The sequence below is a fragment of the Solea solea genome, chromosome 11 (assembly GCF_958295425.1).
Source record: "Solea solea chromosome 11, fSolSol10.1, whole genome shotgun sequence".
Lineage (NCBI taxonomy): Eukaryota > Metazoa > Chordata > Actinopteri > Pleuronectiformes > Soleidae > Solea > Solea solea.
Window position 1 is genome coordinate 19,058,017 of NC_081144.1, and position 19,237 is coordinate 19,077,253.

At 39.5% G+C, this 19,237-nt stretch overlaps 1 protein-coding gene across 5 annotated transcripts in view; it reads right to left on the reverse strand.

Annotated features, from left to right (window-relative positions):
- Positions 1 to 1,409: 1,409 nt before the first annotated feature.
- The window catches only part of mib2 (MIB E3 ubiquitin protein ligase 2), a 38,341-nt gene continuing 20,513 nt past the window's right edge, over positions 1,410 to 19,237 (reverse strand). For all 5 annotated transcript variants that reach the window (XM_058642375.1, XM_058642374.1, XM_058642372.1 and 2 more), the window contains 11 exons: positions 18,433 to 18,595; positions 17,652 to 17,785; positions 15,698 to 15,846; positions 15,087 to 15,243; positions 14,423 to 14,577; positions 9,164 to 9,290; positions 8,476 to 8,736; positions 5,447 to 5,625; positions 4,500 to 4,693; positions 4,306 to 4,371; positions 1,410 to 4,141 (listed from right to left, as the gene is read on the reverse strand). In XM_058642375.1, the coding sequence (XP_058498358.1) occupies positions 3,900 to 4,141; positions 4,306 to 4,371; positions 4,500 to 4,693; positions 5,447 to 5,625; positions 8,476 to 8,736; positions 9,164 to 9,290; positions 14,423 to 14,577; positions 15,087 to 15,243; positions 15,698 to 15,846; positions 17,652 to 17,785; positions 18,433 to 18,595 (1,827 nt within the window). In that variant the 3' untranslated portion in view covers positions 1,410 to 3,899. The remainder of the gene's footprint in view (positions 4,142 to 4,305; positions 4,372 to 4,499; positions 4,694 to 5,446; positions 5,626 to 8,475; positions 8,737 to 9,163; positions 9,291 to 14,422; positions 14,578 to 15,086; positions 15,244 to 15,697; positions 15,847 to 17,651; positions 17,786 to 18,432; positions 18,596 to 19,237) is intronic.

Below are 19,237 nucleotides of genomic sequence, written 5' to 3' on the forward strand. Positions count from 1 at the left end.
AACAGTTCTTTATTTAAGTGGAGTTAATGACTGATTTATCGAATGTGAATCACTTGGGAACAGCTGACTCATCTATTAAAAATAATATGAAGTGTGATATGACAGTAAAAGCTGTAAATTGGGTTACAATAGTTTGTCATACTTGAAAAATGACATATAAATAAGTTTGGGAAAGACTAGCGTTTAGTCAGATGGTTCGTGGTATTTACTACAACTCAAATAAATGTTGCTATATTTTACACACCATACCTTTACGTTAAATACTGTACATTATAATCCAAGACATATTATGTATAACATATGGATATTAACATCTCCTGATTTCATCAAGTCAAAATGTATGTGTAAGATATTTTGTGTGCAGACATTCTGAGTTTTTATGCTGAATAATCACAAACAACAAACGGTGTTGACTGTATACGATAACACTGTTTAAGCACAAGCTACACCTGCATTTACAACCTTTGTGTTGTCATTTATTTTGGTTTAGTGAATCCCCAGGAAATCATTTGTGTGACATAAGGGCCGTGTGTTTGTGCTCGTGTTCCAGACTCACATCCTGTCCTCAGAGAAGACTTCACTGGTAAAGCGCTGAGTCATATGCCAAAGCCATCTGAGCTATAAGACAATTAGGACTAAGAAGTGGCACACAGCAGCAGCAGCAGAGTGGCTGCATAGACACCAGTCAGATCAAACGGGTAAAAGAAAACAGCACGTCTGCCGTTGCACCTGAACTGAGTGGAAACACATGAGAAGAGAGAGAGCATGATGTAGGTCATCAAATAATAACAATAATAATAATAATAATATTACACTCTGAAAAAAAATTTTTTTAAACATTTGTTTTCCAATATTCAATATTATCTTCATATAATCTATATTGGGACATCAGAATGAGTTTGGCATTTGAATCACCAGGTACAATGGTGTTAAGTTTAATACCAACAATCGTTATCAAATGAAAAGTAAAAAGTAGGTGCAGGTGACAAAAACATGACCAAATCATGTGTGTGTGTGTGTGTGTTCTTGCTTGGGACATTTTCTGGTATAAACACTGACCTTGCCAGGACCAGTAGTCCATATTGAGACCAAGACCTGGTCCTAAAGAGGCAGAATCTCATTTTAATAAGACTAGTTTTTACTGAAAACAAGTCTCTTAATAAATCACTACAATATTCAGTTGTCATCAAATTGAGCAAAGCTGTGGTGGTGAGCGATACAATGTATGTGATCGACAGTTTTCCTGCAGGTTTGCACAGTAACACAGTAACACGGTAACACTGTTACAACTACGGTTCAAGAACTCTTCATTTCATGCGACGTTTGATGAATGTCTGAATCAGTTTCCAAAAGACTTCAGAATATTTACGGGAAACGAAATATGAATAAATCAAAGGTCTACACCCAAGTCCTTAGAAAACAGTTCCATATTTATTGCAAAATATTTTTGTACAGAATACAACTGAAAAAAACATCAACAGAGGAGGAATGGACAGTAAGGCCAACATCAGAACTCCAAGAGCTGAACTGTACAAACACCAATAGTAACATTTGCTGCTTTAATAGTGTGTTTATACATAAATTGTTTCCCACCTTCGCAGCAAACTCCATTAGAGGAAGGGGGGGGGGACTCAAATATTTTCCATTTTCTAAAAGGTTATTGCCTTCACCTGTGGATCCATCAACTTAGAACACCAATGGACAATCCTCAAAATGGTGCAATTGTTGTTTTTCTTTTTTTAAGAAACGTGGTGCTCGACTGATAATGTCTCACAGAATATAAATATATATACTCGTAAAAAGCTCCAAACAATATGGGACTGATGATGTTTTGAAAATGAGAGAAGTATCACCTGTCACTGAGGACACTATAAGCTAGCGTTAGGAGGCTAACGCCATTAGCTCAAATGCTAATGCCAGTAATGTAACCAAGTGGGCCGAAGAGAACTGTCTGCTTTTGAACTAAAACCAAACGACGACGTTAACAGCTTAACAGTTTTTAGTTGAACTTCACGCTGCAAATTTTTTTTTTTTTTAGATAAATTCGGGCGTTCATGCCCATGCACATCCTCATGCGATTTGGCACTGATGTAAAACTTTCTTTCCTCATGGAAAACGCATCTCACTCTCTCCAGTTCCTTCTCTTACATCGTTTTCTGTACACATAAAAAGGCAGAGTAAGACAGGATACATCCCCCCAACCCACCCACCCCGACATTCAAATGTACATCTTTAACATTGGCTCTCCCAAAATTTGGGATCTAATGAAGACGAAAAAAAACAAAACTCCTGTTTCTGGAAGTTAAGTGTAGAAAATAAAAATTAAATAAAGATTTAAAATAGAAACTTTTTTTTTTCTCATATGCATAAGCCCTTCAAGAAAACACACCAAGACATTAGAAAGGATGATGACGATGATGATGATGAAGATGATGGTGTACAATCCTGACCTCCAGATGAAAGAGAGGGTTTTTTTTTCTCTGAACTGACTCAACTTAGAGGGCAGACAAGGAACTACAGATCCAACATCAAGACTTTTTTTGCCCTTTTGATTCTTTTCTTTTTTACAATAACCTGGTATTCATTTGGGATCCCTACACCCGTCACATGACTGAGGTCAGTCTAAGACAATGCTCTCTGTCTGAAGTTAAACCGAAATGCAGCAGAGTGGTGATTCTGGGATGCTTTTGTTTTGCAATAAAATGCAGTAGAATGACAGTTATGTTGCAGAAACTTAACTGCAAACATTCATTTCACCAATAAAAGTAATAAAAAAAACAACACTTTAGGGTTCATAAAATGTGTTTTTGTTGTTTTTAAATGACCTTTTCTTTCCACAACCCTCCACTAAAATTACCTGACAAACTAGCTCTGTGTTCGTGTGTGTGTATGGAGGTGTGTGTCAGCATATGTGGGGGCTCTTCAACCTTTTTATGGATATCACAAGTGCTTTCAATAGTTTGATACCCTGAGTAGAGGACATAGGCTTGGGGTGAATTTCAGTAGAAACAATAACACATTTGCCAAGCAAACACCAACAGAGAAAAGGACATTACTAAGTAACACCACCTTTCACACATAAATAAAACTCTGTACTTATCCGTACATTAAAAACCACAAATGTAACGAGAGAGAAATAAAACAACAACAACAACAAATCACCCATGACGACACAGTCATTTTCAGCTTTACAATATGCATATACTCATGCATATATAGTGTGTATTTCCCCTTGCATACAGCGAGTGGCTGGGGAACATGAAGAGAGCCTTTAGTTATAGCAACTCCCTCTGCAGAGACTAACACTGATTATTAAGAGATTATTACAAATGAGAGCAAACAGAATTCACAGGACAGGCCAAGGGGGCGAGAACATGGGGACTGATTCTGTGCAGCCTTGTAAACAGAGGAGGGCAGACAGCCAGAGAGGATGATGGGTAACAGACATCCCCTTAAAGCAGCAAAGATTGGACAGATTAGAGGAGGCGGAGATGAGGATGTTGAGGACCTCCTTCTCCCCGCTTACCAGTGTTATCAACGAGGTAACTTCTCCTCGTCCACTTCCTGTTGAGCTCGACGGGAGAACCAGAACTGACGGCAACAAAACAGTTAACATAATCAACGCTTTCCTGCCTGCGCTGCTCGAGAGAGGGAAACTACTCAAAATGTAACAAACAGAGGACGATGTAACACAGCGTCTTATAGTAAAGCAACGCGGACAGAGTGAGTAATTGACTGTGTGTGGTGAGGATGAGCAGGAGGGTGTGACAGGCAGACACAGGTTTCTGGGTCTTCAAAAGGAAACGGCTGCGCACCCCCTCACATCCTCACCCTCACTCCTTTCCAGCCTCCTCGGACATCCCAGTTCTGGCCGTTAAGAGCTGAGGAAACAGAGAAGCTCAGACGAACAACTGGATCCGCTCCCGGATGGTCTGCCGGCAGATCGGGCAGGTCTTGAGCGCAGCACTGCAGTCGATGCAGGAGGCATGTCCGCACTGGAAGACCAGCTTGATGTGGTTGTCGATGCAGATGGGGCAGGTGATGCGCTCCTCCATCTGGCGGTAACGGGACTGCAGCTGCTCCAGCAGGTTGTGCTGCTCAGAGTTCTCATTTCCAGGGCTGCAGTCCACCTCCGTTTGGTCTGACGGGGAGGAAACCAACAACATGAATGACAAATCAATCAACATTTGCTAAACAGCAGTAGAATAAAAGACATGAATGTTATTTTATCGTATTTTTAAAAAATCCAGCTAATGTCGGCATTAAATACAAAATACAGTATAACAGAAGTGTGCTTAGTCTTACCTTGTCTAATTTTCTTCGTGATTGTGACTTGGCATTTGATGCATTTCTTCATTCGATGGGCACATTCTGTTTCAACAAGGACCAAGTCAGTAAAGACACACACAGTAAATATTAAGCCAGGAACAAGAGGTTTTACATTGATAATGTCTATATAAATGGTATATGACTGAATTATTATTGTTATCTAATCGCACCTTCACAGGCCACGCTGTGCTGGCAGGGGCAGAAGAGAACCAGCAGAGCCAGCTCAGAGCAGATGAGGCATTCACTGGGCCCCGGCGGTGTAGGGAGAACCAGGTTGGTCATGGTGTTGGGTGTAGTGTGAACCCGCCGCATGCTTGCACTGCTCAGGCCCTGTCCAGATGTGATGGCCTGCAGACGCTGCAACCTAAAACGCAGTGGTCAGATAATCAATAATCTTCATTTATATAGCAAATGTCATGTAACCCAAGGTGCTTTACACAGTCAAATAATATCAAAAAGATAACTTAAAACAGTAAACCAATCAAATAAATCAAACAAACTATACAAAAAAAAAATAGGAATTACAATAAATAATAGATAAATAACAGTATTATTGACAGTTAAATCTAGTTTCAAGTGTCTTTATAAAAGTAACTTTTACACCTATGCCATGGATGGCTTGATACCATTTATTTTTGTTGATACCAATACCAATGTCCAGTATCTACATAAATCAGTCTGGCATTATTTTTACATCTTTTAAACTACTAAGCTCTAGTAGTAATAACACATTTGTGCAGATGCATTTTCCACCAACCATTTCAGAAATGTGATGTTGTTACAAATATTCTGCTCCCGTAAAGAAGAAATAAGCACTTTTTACAGACTGTGCTTCATGAAACATTTAGATGAGTTTTGGGAAAGGATAGGATTTGAATTTTCTTATCGATAACCTGATTGATATTAATTGACCAGTATCAGATTGATACCAAATATGTAACCAGCTCATTCCTAACCTATACTTTCCCCATAGCCACGTTACATTTAAAAATGAACTAAATGTTTTAAACAAGGGCAAAACAACAATTCATTGATCAATGGTTCATTGATGGAACATAGAAAATGTGTTAAATCATAATTGTTCAGCCCATTTTTATTTTTTTTGCTGATAACTCACCTGTGCTTCTCAGAAAAGCTCTTGATGACCTGCAGCATTGCAGTGTCTGAAACAAGGTCCAGTGGACTCTTGCCCTTGTGGTTGGCATAGTTGATGTCAGCCCCTTCCTGTGCTAGAAAACAGGCCATCGCCGCTCCGACACTCAGCTCAGTATTCACCAGAAGACCTGAAGCACTCAGCTGTGCATGGAAAGAGAGAAGTTGCAAGTTAAAAAAAAATCTCAATCATGTTTGAATTTGTGCAAACTTAGGGGAAGCTCAAGGCTGATGATGAGCAACAGAGAGGTAATACAAGTAAAACCAGAGCAATTAGATACATGATCCCAAATCTTATCAGCACTGAAAAACACAATAACTCATCTGCTGACAGTGGCAGAAACAGCTCTGACCACCACCTTCAAGGCTGTGAGTGCGTGCATGCGTATATGTGTGTGTGCGTGAGGTTTTGGCAGGTTTCCAGGGTGTTGAGCAGCGCTGCAGTGTTCGCGGTCATGTAGAACGGAAAGGACATTCCTCATTGGTACAACGATATGGACGATATAACAATGATTTAACAACTGATGTTTAAGTATTCAAAGTGCACAAATATAAAGTGCTGCACTGAGCCGAGAGTTGAGGTCTTTCAATGAGGAACATTAAACAAGTATTCGCGAGTCTCAAAAGCATGAAGGAGATTCATTTACAGATGGGCTCAATTACAATCACAACATATTGTGAATAAATCCTTAAGTGGGCGTTTAAAGCTGCTGCACTAATCAATATCTTTGTATTAACAGCAGATGAGATGACAGTGTGTAATAATGAGAGAAAGTACTGTACGCTCACAGTGATGAATCCATAGAAAATGATCAAACAGCTCTGGAGCGTTTTCTCATCTCTCAGCTCGTTCACTATTTAAATTCAGTTCAGGTGATCCACAGCAGCATCGAGCAGCACTTTCCAGCAAAGACACTGGGATCAACCTGAAGTGTAAATCAGGTGTACGCCATCACCCCAGCAGAAATATTTCCCCCAGGAGTAGATGAAAACATATTAGGGCTTAAAGTGAATATTAGACTTGCATTAACTAGGTCACTTAACAAACAACTCCAAATGAATGTTATCATAATGCTGCTTCTGTGTAAACCGTGTGTAAACACTTTGACTGTAACGACTTTACAAGGTGACAAACTGTCAGTGATGTGTTTACAGCTTGCTCTGTCTCTAGCCAGCAAAGGAAAACCAATAATGCCAGTTTAATGTTACACAACTCCTGTGAATAGTAACGCAGACTACATGCGCATCATTAAAAACACATCAAATATCAACACTGAATTGTCATACGTTGTTTTCTGTTGGCTGCGGCAGTGATGTGTGGAACCTTACTTCCAAAAAAATATTTTATAGAGAAGCACAGTGTGCAAACAAAACAATAACCAACATATCAAACTAGACTGTAAAATAGTAACAACAAAAGACAGTGTTGTCTTGTCCAAACTCAAGACATCTTCTGAGGAAATATGTCACAAATATGTGTGTTTATTAGACATCTTAACTAAAGCACATTTATCTTGACACACTAAGTAGGCCTTTTTCACTATTTCCTCTTTCCCTCTTCATCAATTAGTATTTCCTTTAAAAACTATTACTGGTTGTAATCCATGTGGTTATAAAGCTCTAAGTTTGAACTTTTGTTTCCAGACAAATTACAATATCGAGCTCTAGCAATGATTTTAACTTATAAACTTATACCCCCGGTCTCTCTCTCTCTCTCTCTCTCTCTCTCTCCATCTCTGTTGCAATGATTACACAATAAACTAAAGTTAACCCTCTTAAAGCCTGACTCATTCCTTTATCTTTCTCTTTCCTTTCATAACATTATGTACCTGGCACCTCCCTTCTTTATCCTGGATCAACCAACCCAGACTACAAGCTGATGCCCCAACATTCATTCCCTGAGTTTTTGTTTAACATTCTCTCTGCTGTATTTGGTTATTTACTACACTCCCAGTCTGTAATTACCTTCCGAAGTCTGTATTAATCCCTCCAACCACATGTAGTCTACTTACTCTCTTCTTCTATTTTTACACCTCTCTGAATGTTTGCTGCTCTCCTCTGTCTTTATTTACTCTCTCGCCTGTCTGGATTTAGCCACTACTTCATCCTGACTCGTCTTTTTTCAGTTTTGTTGTGTCTCTGTGGAGATCGGTCAGTCCCAGTGATGCAGCAATAACACAGATTTGGTTGCATCATCACAACTGTTGCAGTAATGTCAGTAATAACAGAAGAATGAATGGCTGTTAACATCAGTTGACAGTTTGTATGAAGTCACATCCTCTGCCAGATTGAAAATTATACATCGTAATAGACAGTGTTGTAATGAAATGAAGTACAAATACTTTGTTACTGTACTTAATTCACGTATCTGTACATTACTTTGTTATTTGTATTTCTCGGAACTTGTACTTTTACTCCACTACATTTCCTCTAACTAACTTTGTTACTCATTACTACCAAATAAAATCAGAAGACGAGTTGGTAATGGTCTGTATTTATACAGAGCTACAGTTTTGCCATTCAGCCCTTCACATGCTTCAACATGGGGTTATGTGTCTTGCTCAAGGACGCATATAGACTAGTAGAGCCACAAACTGCGCCCTACCACTGAGCTACCATGGCTCAATCCTATCTCCTCACTTTTACTTTTAAAACTTAAGTACATTTTATATCAGAAAATGGCTTTTGATACCAGAAAATGGCTTTTGATACTTAAGTACAGTTAATGTCATATACTTTGAGACTTTTACTTAAGTCATTTCATAAAAAGTGACTTCAACTTCTACCAGAGTCATTTTCTGGTAAGATACTTTTACTCAAGTATCACTTTTAGGTACTTTATACAAGACTGGTAACAGAGTTTGGTTTCTTTTTTAGTTTTTCCTTAAATTACATTAAACACGTCACAACCCATTTATTTTGGAAGGCATGGGAACACATAACATTAACAGTTTGACATGCTACTTGCCCCCTTCCCTCCCTGATAGTTCTCACCCTGCAGTAGAGCGATGTGGAAGAACAGCCCTCACTGCTCTCCTCAGTGCTGCTGGTTCCCACAGTAGGGTTAAGCATAATGTTGGCCAGCTGCGGACGAAGAAGGGCCACGTGCATGGCCGTGTCACCATCCTCGTCCTCCATGTTGACGTCAGCGCTCTCGGCCACCAGAAGCTGAACCAGCTCGGTGTGGCCCTGAGTCACTGCCAGCTGCAGTGGCGTCTGATTACGGTTGTTGCGGATGTTGATGTCACAGCGTCCCTGTGTCAGAAGAGATACGGGAAAAGGTTTTGATTCCCAACCACATATGTACCACAACATTATAGGTTGCATTGAATGTATTAAAAAGACAAAGTCTAATAATCTTTATTATCCACAAATGTGGAAATGTGTCTTTGGCTTCACAAGTTAGTTTTTAAAGAACACAATTAGGGCTGAAAATCACATCCAAGCATATTTTGGCTTAAAAGTAAAATAGCTATATAAACAACTTTCAGTAACATTTGGTAAACGTTTGATTGCGTCTTTGATCACTACCTGAAGCATGTGTGTGAGAGTGTGTGACATTTAAAACCCGACCATTTCAACAGGTGGATCGTTGACCAGAACAGGTGGAACGTTACAACAGGTCATATGACACACATGAAACTGATGATTAAGGACTAATTTGCTCCTATCCTCAGCTCACCTCCTTGATGAGCATTTCTGCGACATCTCTGTGGTTGTTGAGTGCTGCCAGATGCAGCGCCGAGAAGCCATCCTCCTTCTTAACGTCCACTAGCTGCCGCGCTCGGGCCAGGATCTTCTCTACGGCCCTGCCACCGGGACAAAAGACACACCACTTAATTAACCTGTGTCCGAAACAGTCCTTGTGGTCCTACCTAAGGGAAGAACAGTTTTCAGGTATCACAGGTCTTTCCTCCCTGCTGCAGCCGGACTGTACAACCAGTACAGTCAGTAGACCACACCCACACCAAAATCACACCAAAACAGCCTCATTCCCTGTGCAATACTGCTTATTGCACTATTTACTTGTAAATACTATGTTATTGTTTACCTTGATTTCATTTGTTGCCTTTCACATATTTAATAGTATTTAATAGTCTTTATTTTCCTTATGTTACTTCTACTTTTCTACATTGTTGTGATTGGATGCTGCTGTAACACTAGAAATTTCCCCATGCGGGACGAATAAAGGATTATCTTATCTTGTATTTTCGCTGTTAATAGCTGCCCGAATGCCTTAACCAGCTCCAAAAAATTGCAGACTAATGGAGGTTACCGGAGATATACATATTATATCTTGATTGAATGTGAATGTTTTCATGCCAATTACTGAATGGAGGTTAAATATTTATAGGATTATTTCTGTACTTATATCCCAATTTAGGTCTAGGCGTACATACTCACAACAACTGGAAGAAAACATAAACTTCTCAGAATGTGTAGCTTATTCTGTGTCACAGTGTACTTGACATGAGCTTGGACAGAGACGCAGCTGTTGTACAACTGTTAACAAGCCGATCTAACAAGAAAACACTGAGGCACAACAGGCCGCCAGTTCTGACTAAATATAGTCAACTGTCCTCCTGATGAACAAGTAACCACACTGAAGAGGACTGGTCCTTTCTGTACTACACTCCTATAGCCAGAGTGTTCAACATAAACTGTTGGTTTTGAACCTTAAACACCAGTAAATCACTATCATGGCTATTAAACAGCCCATTTACACATTACAGCACAGTTTGTGGCACAACTGCAGACATTATACATTCTTGTTTCTCAAGGTTAGAATTTTGAATTGTCCTAACTGTGTCCTGTTAGCTTTAATGTGAGCCTTAACAAAGGAACAAATGTCAGCTGCAGGGCATTATGAAGCCACATCCAGTAAAGTGAGAAGAACTTTTTTTTTTTTTTTTTTACTGATTTATGCAGTGGGCTGATGCTGCAGTGCCAAGCTGGGCTGCACTGTTGAGCTGTCCTCTGTTTTGTAGCTGAGTTTGCTTTATGACGTGTGAAATTGAAGCCGACAGCCTTAGTGGGCTTACCACCATGGAGGCTTCAGTGTGATGTGACCTAAACTTTCTGTGGATGATTTTTTAAAGTTAGCTTTGCTTGAGTTAACCGTTTGTTTACACTGGTGTTGCACAGGCCACTGCTGGTGACAGCAGCAGTAGCCTGTAATAAAATGGAGCCCATAAAGCATAACAAAATGAAGAACACAAAGGATGCTTTCTGTTAACATGTATTGACTTTCATCACTAACCAGCACTACTTCTAATATAGAAAAAACAAGAGGATGTAAGTAACCTTTGCAGTCTTCAAAATACAGAAAAAACAATACATTTGGCATTTATCCAAAAGTACAACCAAAGCTATGTAATAAAAGTAAAATATAGTATATATAAATTATAGTATATAGTAAAAAGCATATTACTATATAATGAAATACTTAAGTATACTCAAGAGCTGGAATTTGTAATATTATTATATCTGTAAGTAGACAAATATAATATTATTACAAATAACAAAAGTAATAATATTATTACCTCATTTTGGGAAATAAATAATGCCTTCTTCAAACAATACCATTTCTTATTTTTGTATTAATTTACTTTTCATTCATCTGAAACTAGCTGATATAGCATATATACAGTTAAACTCAGTATTAAATCAGTATGTATATGTGTATCGTTGACCAAAGAGATTATGTAAAGAATAAATATGCATTGGCAAATGTTACACACTCTGAAGGAGCCTGGGATCAAACCAAGAACGTTTAAATTACTCGCCCTACCACCTGATCCACACCACATGATGCAGTACTGCGAAGTGGACTGGTGTGCTACATGTATAGACATACACAGTTTATCAAGAATGATTGTTTGGAGAAACTGCGATGAGGTCATTGGGACTTGCTGTGTGTGTGTGTGTCATCTCCAGACAGAGCTTGTTAATTTACTCACAGTTCTGAAGCAGCCACTCAGCTAAGATAACAGTCATCTCAGTTGTGCCACCTCAGGACCCACAATGCCTCACTCATCTGCCTCATTTCCATAATCATTACTCTGGTGTGTTCATGAATATTCAGACTTAAGCTGATATTTTAAGTCTGTTTTGTACAAACCCTGTCTTCACAGCCAGAGGACATCTTGTGCACACCGCTAATGACTCACGTCATCATTTGGTTATTTTGGAGATTTTACAGCATTCTTGTTTGAAACTGGCTTCTTCATAAAACCTACTACAATCGCAAAGAAAGGACTAATTATATGCCTTTGTAAATGACAAAATAATAAAGTATTTTCATTCCATGTAAAATCCATGCTGTAAAATCTGAAGAGAGAGTTGGGAGAAATTGTTAGGGAATTAAATGGGTCTGGTGAAAGAAAAAACAAAGAAGCCTCAAAGAGGTGAGATAACAGAAAGAAAGAAGAAAGAGGAATCCAGCCAAGTGTACTCTCTTCTCAAGTAGGTAGAGTAAAACCATCCTCTACATCTATTTGCTTCTTCTGTCGAGCTAAAATATACTGGAAAAAATCTGGCTTCTTGCCTTCCTTAATGTCTTTCCCAGGACTGTTTGTGAACTTGGCCTCTGGCCCTTTTTTCCATTTCCCCACAATAAATAAATAGACTAATAACAAACTGTTCTCATCTTTCTGTCACAAAAAAACAACAGACGGGCACAGCTGCTAGCAGGAGCTCCAGAGCAGCATTAATGCTGAGGACACTAAAGTGATCATCGATTTACCTCAACACAGAAATATCCAAGGCGGAGGTACAAATCTTACTTAAATCCCTTAAATAAAGGCTCTTGATCTTCCATACTTTGCAAAATTTAAAGTCAACCTAAAGCTAATGTCTGGATATATTCAAGAGTTTATTACAATTTGTATTTAAGCCAAAACAAACATGGAAAATGTACAGAAAACCCACTGACCTGGACTATATCAGTGTAATGTAAGGCCTGCTGGATGATATATGAATGAACTGGTCCTGAATGTTGTAAATCCTGTGTCTCCACTTTTGGCACAGCAGTTGATGTCAGGTTAAATGAATGCTGGTGGACATAGTCTCAACTCCCTACACTGCACATATGACACTTGCCAGAACAGACTGGACATATAATAAATGATTGTCTACTGCAGCCTCAGTTCAGTTTTCCCTCTCTCACAGGTAGGCTTGCTGAAATGTGTCCCTCAGTCAGTCGACGTATTACACTCGTGCATACAGAGCTGCCATGAGATTATGTTGTGTAAGCTAATTTCAAGGAGGGGCTGATTGTAAGAGTGATGAGGACATGCAGGTCAGTGGAAGGTGAAATCGGGAGGTCAGCTATTCAAAGCTTTCCTTCAGTGAGAAAAAATGTTAAGTTTACAATTTGAGCAAAGGTAGATAGTGATGTGTCTGTAAGCAAGTAACCACAGCACAGACCATGTCAATCTACGTCACAGTTGGAGAATCTTTACTGACGACAAGAACAGTCATCCCACTGTAAATTTCCTGTATATTATCCATCACGTCAAGCAAGTCCTTGAGTTAAGTGTCATCTTTTCAGGGAGGAAATGTATGGTGAAGCTGGTGTTTTTCATTCTTGCTTCCTTTCCTTCATGGCATTTCTTTAAAAAGACTCAGGAATCTTGTCATAATTTGAGATGGAAAGTTCACATGCAGTTGTATAAGACCTGAAGCTGAGAAACAGGAATACCTCACCAGGGGCAGGCAAACTCAATCAGTATACTGTAAAAAATAATTCTAAATCCCTCTAAATCCCTCAGACATTTAAATAGTTTTTTAACAGGTGGAAAATAGATTATTTAATCCGAGCATAGTGATGGACCTCACTTTAACTTGTCCTTGCCTGCATTAAAAACAATTCTGTTTCACCACTAAGGTCCACAGATCATCCAGTCCTCAGTGTGTTCTATTGACATTTCCAGGCTTTTCATGGTGTGGGAGCTGATGTGATGCAAAATGTACAGGGGCACACACACTGCACACACAGAAGGAGCCAGACATAACAGTCATGTTGGGGGAATCAAACCTTATCACTGTGAGAACATTCAGTTATCTACTGCGTTTCTGCCCAGACAGGTTGGTGCCTTGTCTAGGACTGCCTTACGATTGAGCATCTTCATTGTCAACCAGCATAAAACCAGCAAGTCAAAAGACAATGGAGCTTTTATGACAGGTGTCAGGAAGGTAGCCTTGCTATTTGGCCTCAAGCACATTGGTGTGGAATAAAATGAGCTGAGCTGAGCTGAGCTGGTCTTTCCACGGCCTTAAAATGTTATTACTACAGGTTATAGTTGCAATTTTCATAAAAATATTTATGTTTTACCCATGACTCCTGATAAGTTCCATGAATAAGCATTAACATGTCCTATGGCCAAGTGTTGTAGGTGTTTCCTTACAAAGAATATCAAGCACACTTGTCTGGATGTCCATTCATGAATCCCAAATCCACACGACTATAAATAGGTTTGGGGGGAAGATTTGGAGGACAACTGAGTGTGTAGGGAAACAGGATACAAAAGCAAATGCTGTTGCATTTTTGTCTGATATTGACCGTCAGCCTGCTGACACCAAGAGAAGCCGTGTGGGAGATGAGCTCTCTATTTGTAATGGATAGTGCTGTGAGTTAACCATTGAGTTCTCAGTTAAACATGTGGGAAATTTTCCCACACACGCCTATAAGCGCCATTTGCACATGGATATCACCTCTACATCAGATCCACCACTCAAACATCAAACACAGCTGAGCTGACAGTACAAAATAGACGCACATTACAGGGACAGGTTTTGTTTGTTTGTTTTGTTGTTTGAGTTGTAATGTTGTCAAGCCATTGGATTTATTTGGTGAACTTCCTCTGCTACTATGTGGGTCAGTTTCCAAGTTCCAAAGCAGAACTCTGGATATTTCTTTATTCAGTTTATGACTACTCACAGTTTGTTTCCTTTGAGGGCAGCATGGTGCAGAAGGTTGAAGCCTCTGTGGTTCTGCTGAGTGAAGTCAATGTTGGGCACCAAAACCAGGATCTCAATGATATTGCGGAAATCTTTAGCGATGGCATCATGTAGAGGTGTGTCCCCATATGAATCCTGATTAGGGAGAAAAATGTCTCATACATTAAAAATGGTGCTGCAGCTTTTCTGGTCAAACACAGTCAAACACAGTCTTAAACAGAGCCAGTTACATAAATCACAGTAACTTCAAAGAGGGGAGCAGGATGCATTATTGTTTACATAACAGTATCATTAACCACTACATATCTACACTACACTATACACTATCAAAAACATTGATATATGCAAGACCATAACATGACTGCATCACACCTCTGGACACTAACCCTCAAATCCAATGTAAGCAACTGGCTTATCATATCATTCACAAAGCCAATAGTATTCTGTAGAGTGCATATTACACTATAAGATAACAGGTTAGCACTCGTTTTTTTAATGCCACAGTGTGGAATTCATCAAAAGCAATGGACTGAAAACAGACTTCGAGGAAATCAAAACAAAAAAGTAACGAAAACTTTGAGTTTATGGGGTGTCAAATTCATCTGTAGACATTGTGCAGTGTTGAGCAGATTTGGTTCTCTCACCTGGAGATTGACATCAGCTGAATGTTCAGTCAGCACCCGCACCACGTCAGTGAAGCCCTTGTTGACAGCAATGTGGAGCGCTGTGCACATGGAGTTGTTCCGGAGGTTGACATTTGCCCCCTTGCTCAACAGCAGCCGTGCGATCTCTGCCTGATTACTAATGTAGAAGACCCCATACAAAAAAAGATAAATGCACAAATGAATCCTCACAGTCCTTCATTTACACCGAGTGATTCAGCAATGTTTGTTCTGAGATGCTGGAGATACAAAAAGCTCCTGGGCTGCGTTTTAGACCCTGTTATTTTGTTCACATGGTTTACTAGTGCCCTGAGATATCAGCAAACACCGACTTTCTGACCATGTGTTAATCTTGCAAGGGTAGGAAGGAGATACAACAGGCTGATTAATGCTGTCACTTCTGTGAATGGATTATCACATTACATGGGAAACGACAGGCTGGAGCTGCACGTGTCAGACGAGGGTTTTCTAAAAGCCACAAGGTGCAGAGCTGCGTCTAGTTGTGAACTCAAACACTGTGTGAATGTGTACTACCACATACCTATGTATTCTGAAACGTGTGTGTGTGTGTGTGTGTGTGTGTGTGGCCTCACCCAAAGGCAGTGTAATGCAATGCCGTGTCTCCATCTTCATCCTTGACCTCGATGGAACCGTTGGCCTGCAGCAGGGCCTTCACCACCTCCATGTGGCCTTGATGAGCAGCAACCTGCAGTGCAGTCTTACCCTGGTTCTTTATATCCACCTGCCAGGAACACACACATGGGCACACATTCATTACAGATTACGGAGGCTGCGACACGGACACACCTGAACTGAACTGGATAGAAATAATCTGAGCATTAACAGCCACTAATGTCATTCACCTGATACATCATAATCCTAGGATGTTATGTAACCATTAGCATCAGTGGATAAGTAAATGGAAAGTTCCTTTTGATTTAAATTCAAAAATAGAAACATATCTCAGAATATATTTTGCTTTATATAACAGTTTCAATATTATTCAATTCAATTCACTATCATTTTAAGCAATATATTATATTAGAAAATCCACATGTTGTACAATAATTTAATATGATAAGTAATTAGAATTAAGAGTAGGCTGATTTACAACCAAAAATGTAAGCCATCAAAATCACATGTGGGCCTAATATACTCTATCTATTCATTCTCGGGTGGTTTTTACTCAACTCCCATTTACATTTTGTGGGCTGAATAACGATATAGATTTTGAAACATTAGAGGTTTATCCCCCAGTACTACATACTACAGTATGTGGTGGTAGACATACCAAAGTATGTCTACCACTTCTTTGTTTTTTTTTACTTTTTTGTTTAAATGTTGAAAAACAATTACAATTGTCACATATGTAATGACCTTTATTACTATATTATGTGTAATCCACACACAAACTCTCATCATGCTCAGAGGATGATGTGGGGACTTAACTGTGACTGCTTGTGCCTTTTCTTATCTTTACTGAATTAATTATCAACAATACAGAGGTGGTGATATCTTAGCTTGAGATGCTGATCAAACATTGTCATAATAAAATGACTATTAATTAGCGTACTTATTAACATTTCCCACTAAGTAACAGAGATTCAAAGGTTAAATCTGCCATAAGTCTTAGAAAACCTGATAGAAAACATTGTTTTTCCCTTAGTCTCCCACCTTTGATCATTAATAATTACTACTGAATAAACAGGACCATACCATTATGAGAAACAGTTTAATAAATAAATAGACTGTTGTCCTTCTCACATCCAGTATACTGTTCAATATCCACGTTTATGTTCGAATATCCCACATTAATGACCAAATACATGAGAGAAGTTGTTGACTCGTGTGTGCCAATATAGGAGTCCCTGAATTTTCTGAGAATGAGGAGGGTGATAAGCTATATTCACAAGAGTGGGAAGAGGAGTCTACACTCTACGTTTTGATGCTGCTTTGTGAGATAACAGCACTGAAATTAGATTTTCTAAAAATAGTGGAGAGCATTCAGACCATTCAAAGTGTGCACTAGCATTTTCCACCCTGCTACACCGCGATAAATTATTCTGGAAAGCGAGCAGGCCCCAACCCTTTATCTGGTTGGGATAGAATTGATTTTATGTATTAAGCTTAAATATTATTAACTTAACTTAATTTCTGATTCACTTATTTAGATTTACTATTCTAAGTATTATTTTTTTTAATTTTAAAATTTAAACTTCATTATTATTTTTTGGTAACATATGCTTCTGTGTGACCCCGGACAATGGGATGGCAGAAGAAGTGTGTTGTGTGTCTATGTTTTTCTTATAGATGCAAATTCAATAAAAAACAACAGCAGAGAATTGTGCAGTGTGAAAATTTTAACACTCGTTAGGGGGTCTTCAACCTCTTTCGACAAACCTGGCAAATTCCACAATGTCCCTCTCCTTATCTAGCTCCCCAAGTTACTCCAGCTCCTGATTTACCCACCCCACAGCCTTGGTGGCATGGTGGAAGGAGCTCTTGGAATAAACAGTGGACTGCAGCACAGAGGAGTGCTGCACTAACCTTGTCAGGGTATTTCTGCACCAATTCCCGCACTTTGTTGGCACTGCCGTGCGCTGCCTCAATGACCAACCGGCTGGGGTTGTCCTGCTCTGTGGACTGAGACAGTAGCTTCTCCAAAACTGAGATGACAGTACCTGCACACAGATGAGGTAAAAAGGGGAGAGACAAGGGAATTCATTTAGCTCATTTGGCTTAATTTGTCTGATGTGGCACGATGATTAGGAAAGACCTGCAGGAGGCTAAAATGGCACCACAAAGTCATGCTGGTTAATATAATTATCAGGAATGAGCTCAATGCAAAAACCCCAGGAATGAGTCAAAATGTCCCTGCATGCAGTGCAATCTGACCGGACACAAACACACACGCACACACACACAGAAGAACACACATCACTTTGTGACAAACTTCAATCCACTGATGTGAAAACATGCAAAGAAAAGGTTTAGTCACAAATAAGAGACTGCAGAGAATTTCTGACATGATGCCAAATGTCTGCTGTGCTGCCAAAGCCTCTTGCTGTCAACATGCAGGATCATGAAATGTTACAGACACAAACGTTTCAAAAAACAAACACCCTGCCCACAGGTTGCTGAAAAAGACAGACAGGAAATGGCCATGACTGTGGCCAATCACGGCACAGCAGCAGTCTTATTGTGAGAGCATGCAAGGCAGAGGACAGAGCTCAAACGAGGACAAGATAGGATGAATGAACGCATGCAGAGGGTAAAGCTAGGGCTGGAGGTTTAGAGATGAGTCCCCTCCTCCCTGTAGAGGCCTTACTTCCAGATTCGCTGTGGTTCTCGGCTGTCATGAGGTTGGCATCCACCTCCACGGGCTGTGCCGAAAGGCAAGCTGGATTAAACGTCCACGTCTGAGCTCCAAACGCCACCCGTAGGTCACCATCTGCATAAACTTTCAACACCTTCCCAACCTGGCCAAGCACCTAGGACAAAAAAACAGAACAGTCATTTAGGTGGTTGTGGCATGGGTGGGGATCAAAAGGTTTACAGGGACAAAAATAAGAGTGGAAAAACTAATTAACCAGCAACTATTCGCGGTTTTACAGGACATGTCACTATGGCTCTTAAATTGTAGGTAAACAACCAGGCTGCATTCAGGAAACAGTTTTAAACCTGATTATTTCCAGATGTACAGCCAATTTTTGTGAAGTGGCTAAGTCTGACTAAGGGCCTTACTTTGGCAAGTGACACAAGTAACATCATGCACACCGACAGCAAGTAAGCAACTTGAGAAGATATCAGAGTACCGAGTTATTATTGTTTTGAAATGATAAGTATTTACATACTCCACATCATGACCATGTTCTAAATAACGCACTACATTTTGTTTTTAAACATTAGTTTAAAAAAAAAAAAAAAGAATAGTTATCATCTGGTTTTTTTTTCTATCAGTACCAAAGTGAATTTAAAGCATCATAATTCTGTAAAATAAAGGTGGATGTGTGAGTTCAAGTGAAACCCCAATTTAGCCAGGTTTTACAGCCAAAGCCTGGTCTTTTTGTGTACATTTTGTTGACTTAAAGTCACCAGTTAAGTCTTACTCTTAAGCCCAAAATCAAGACTCA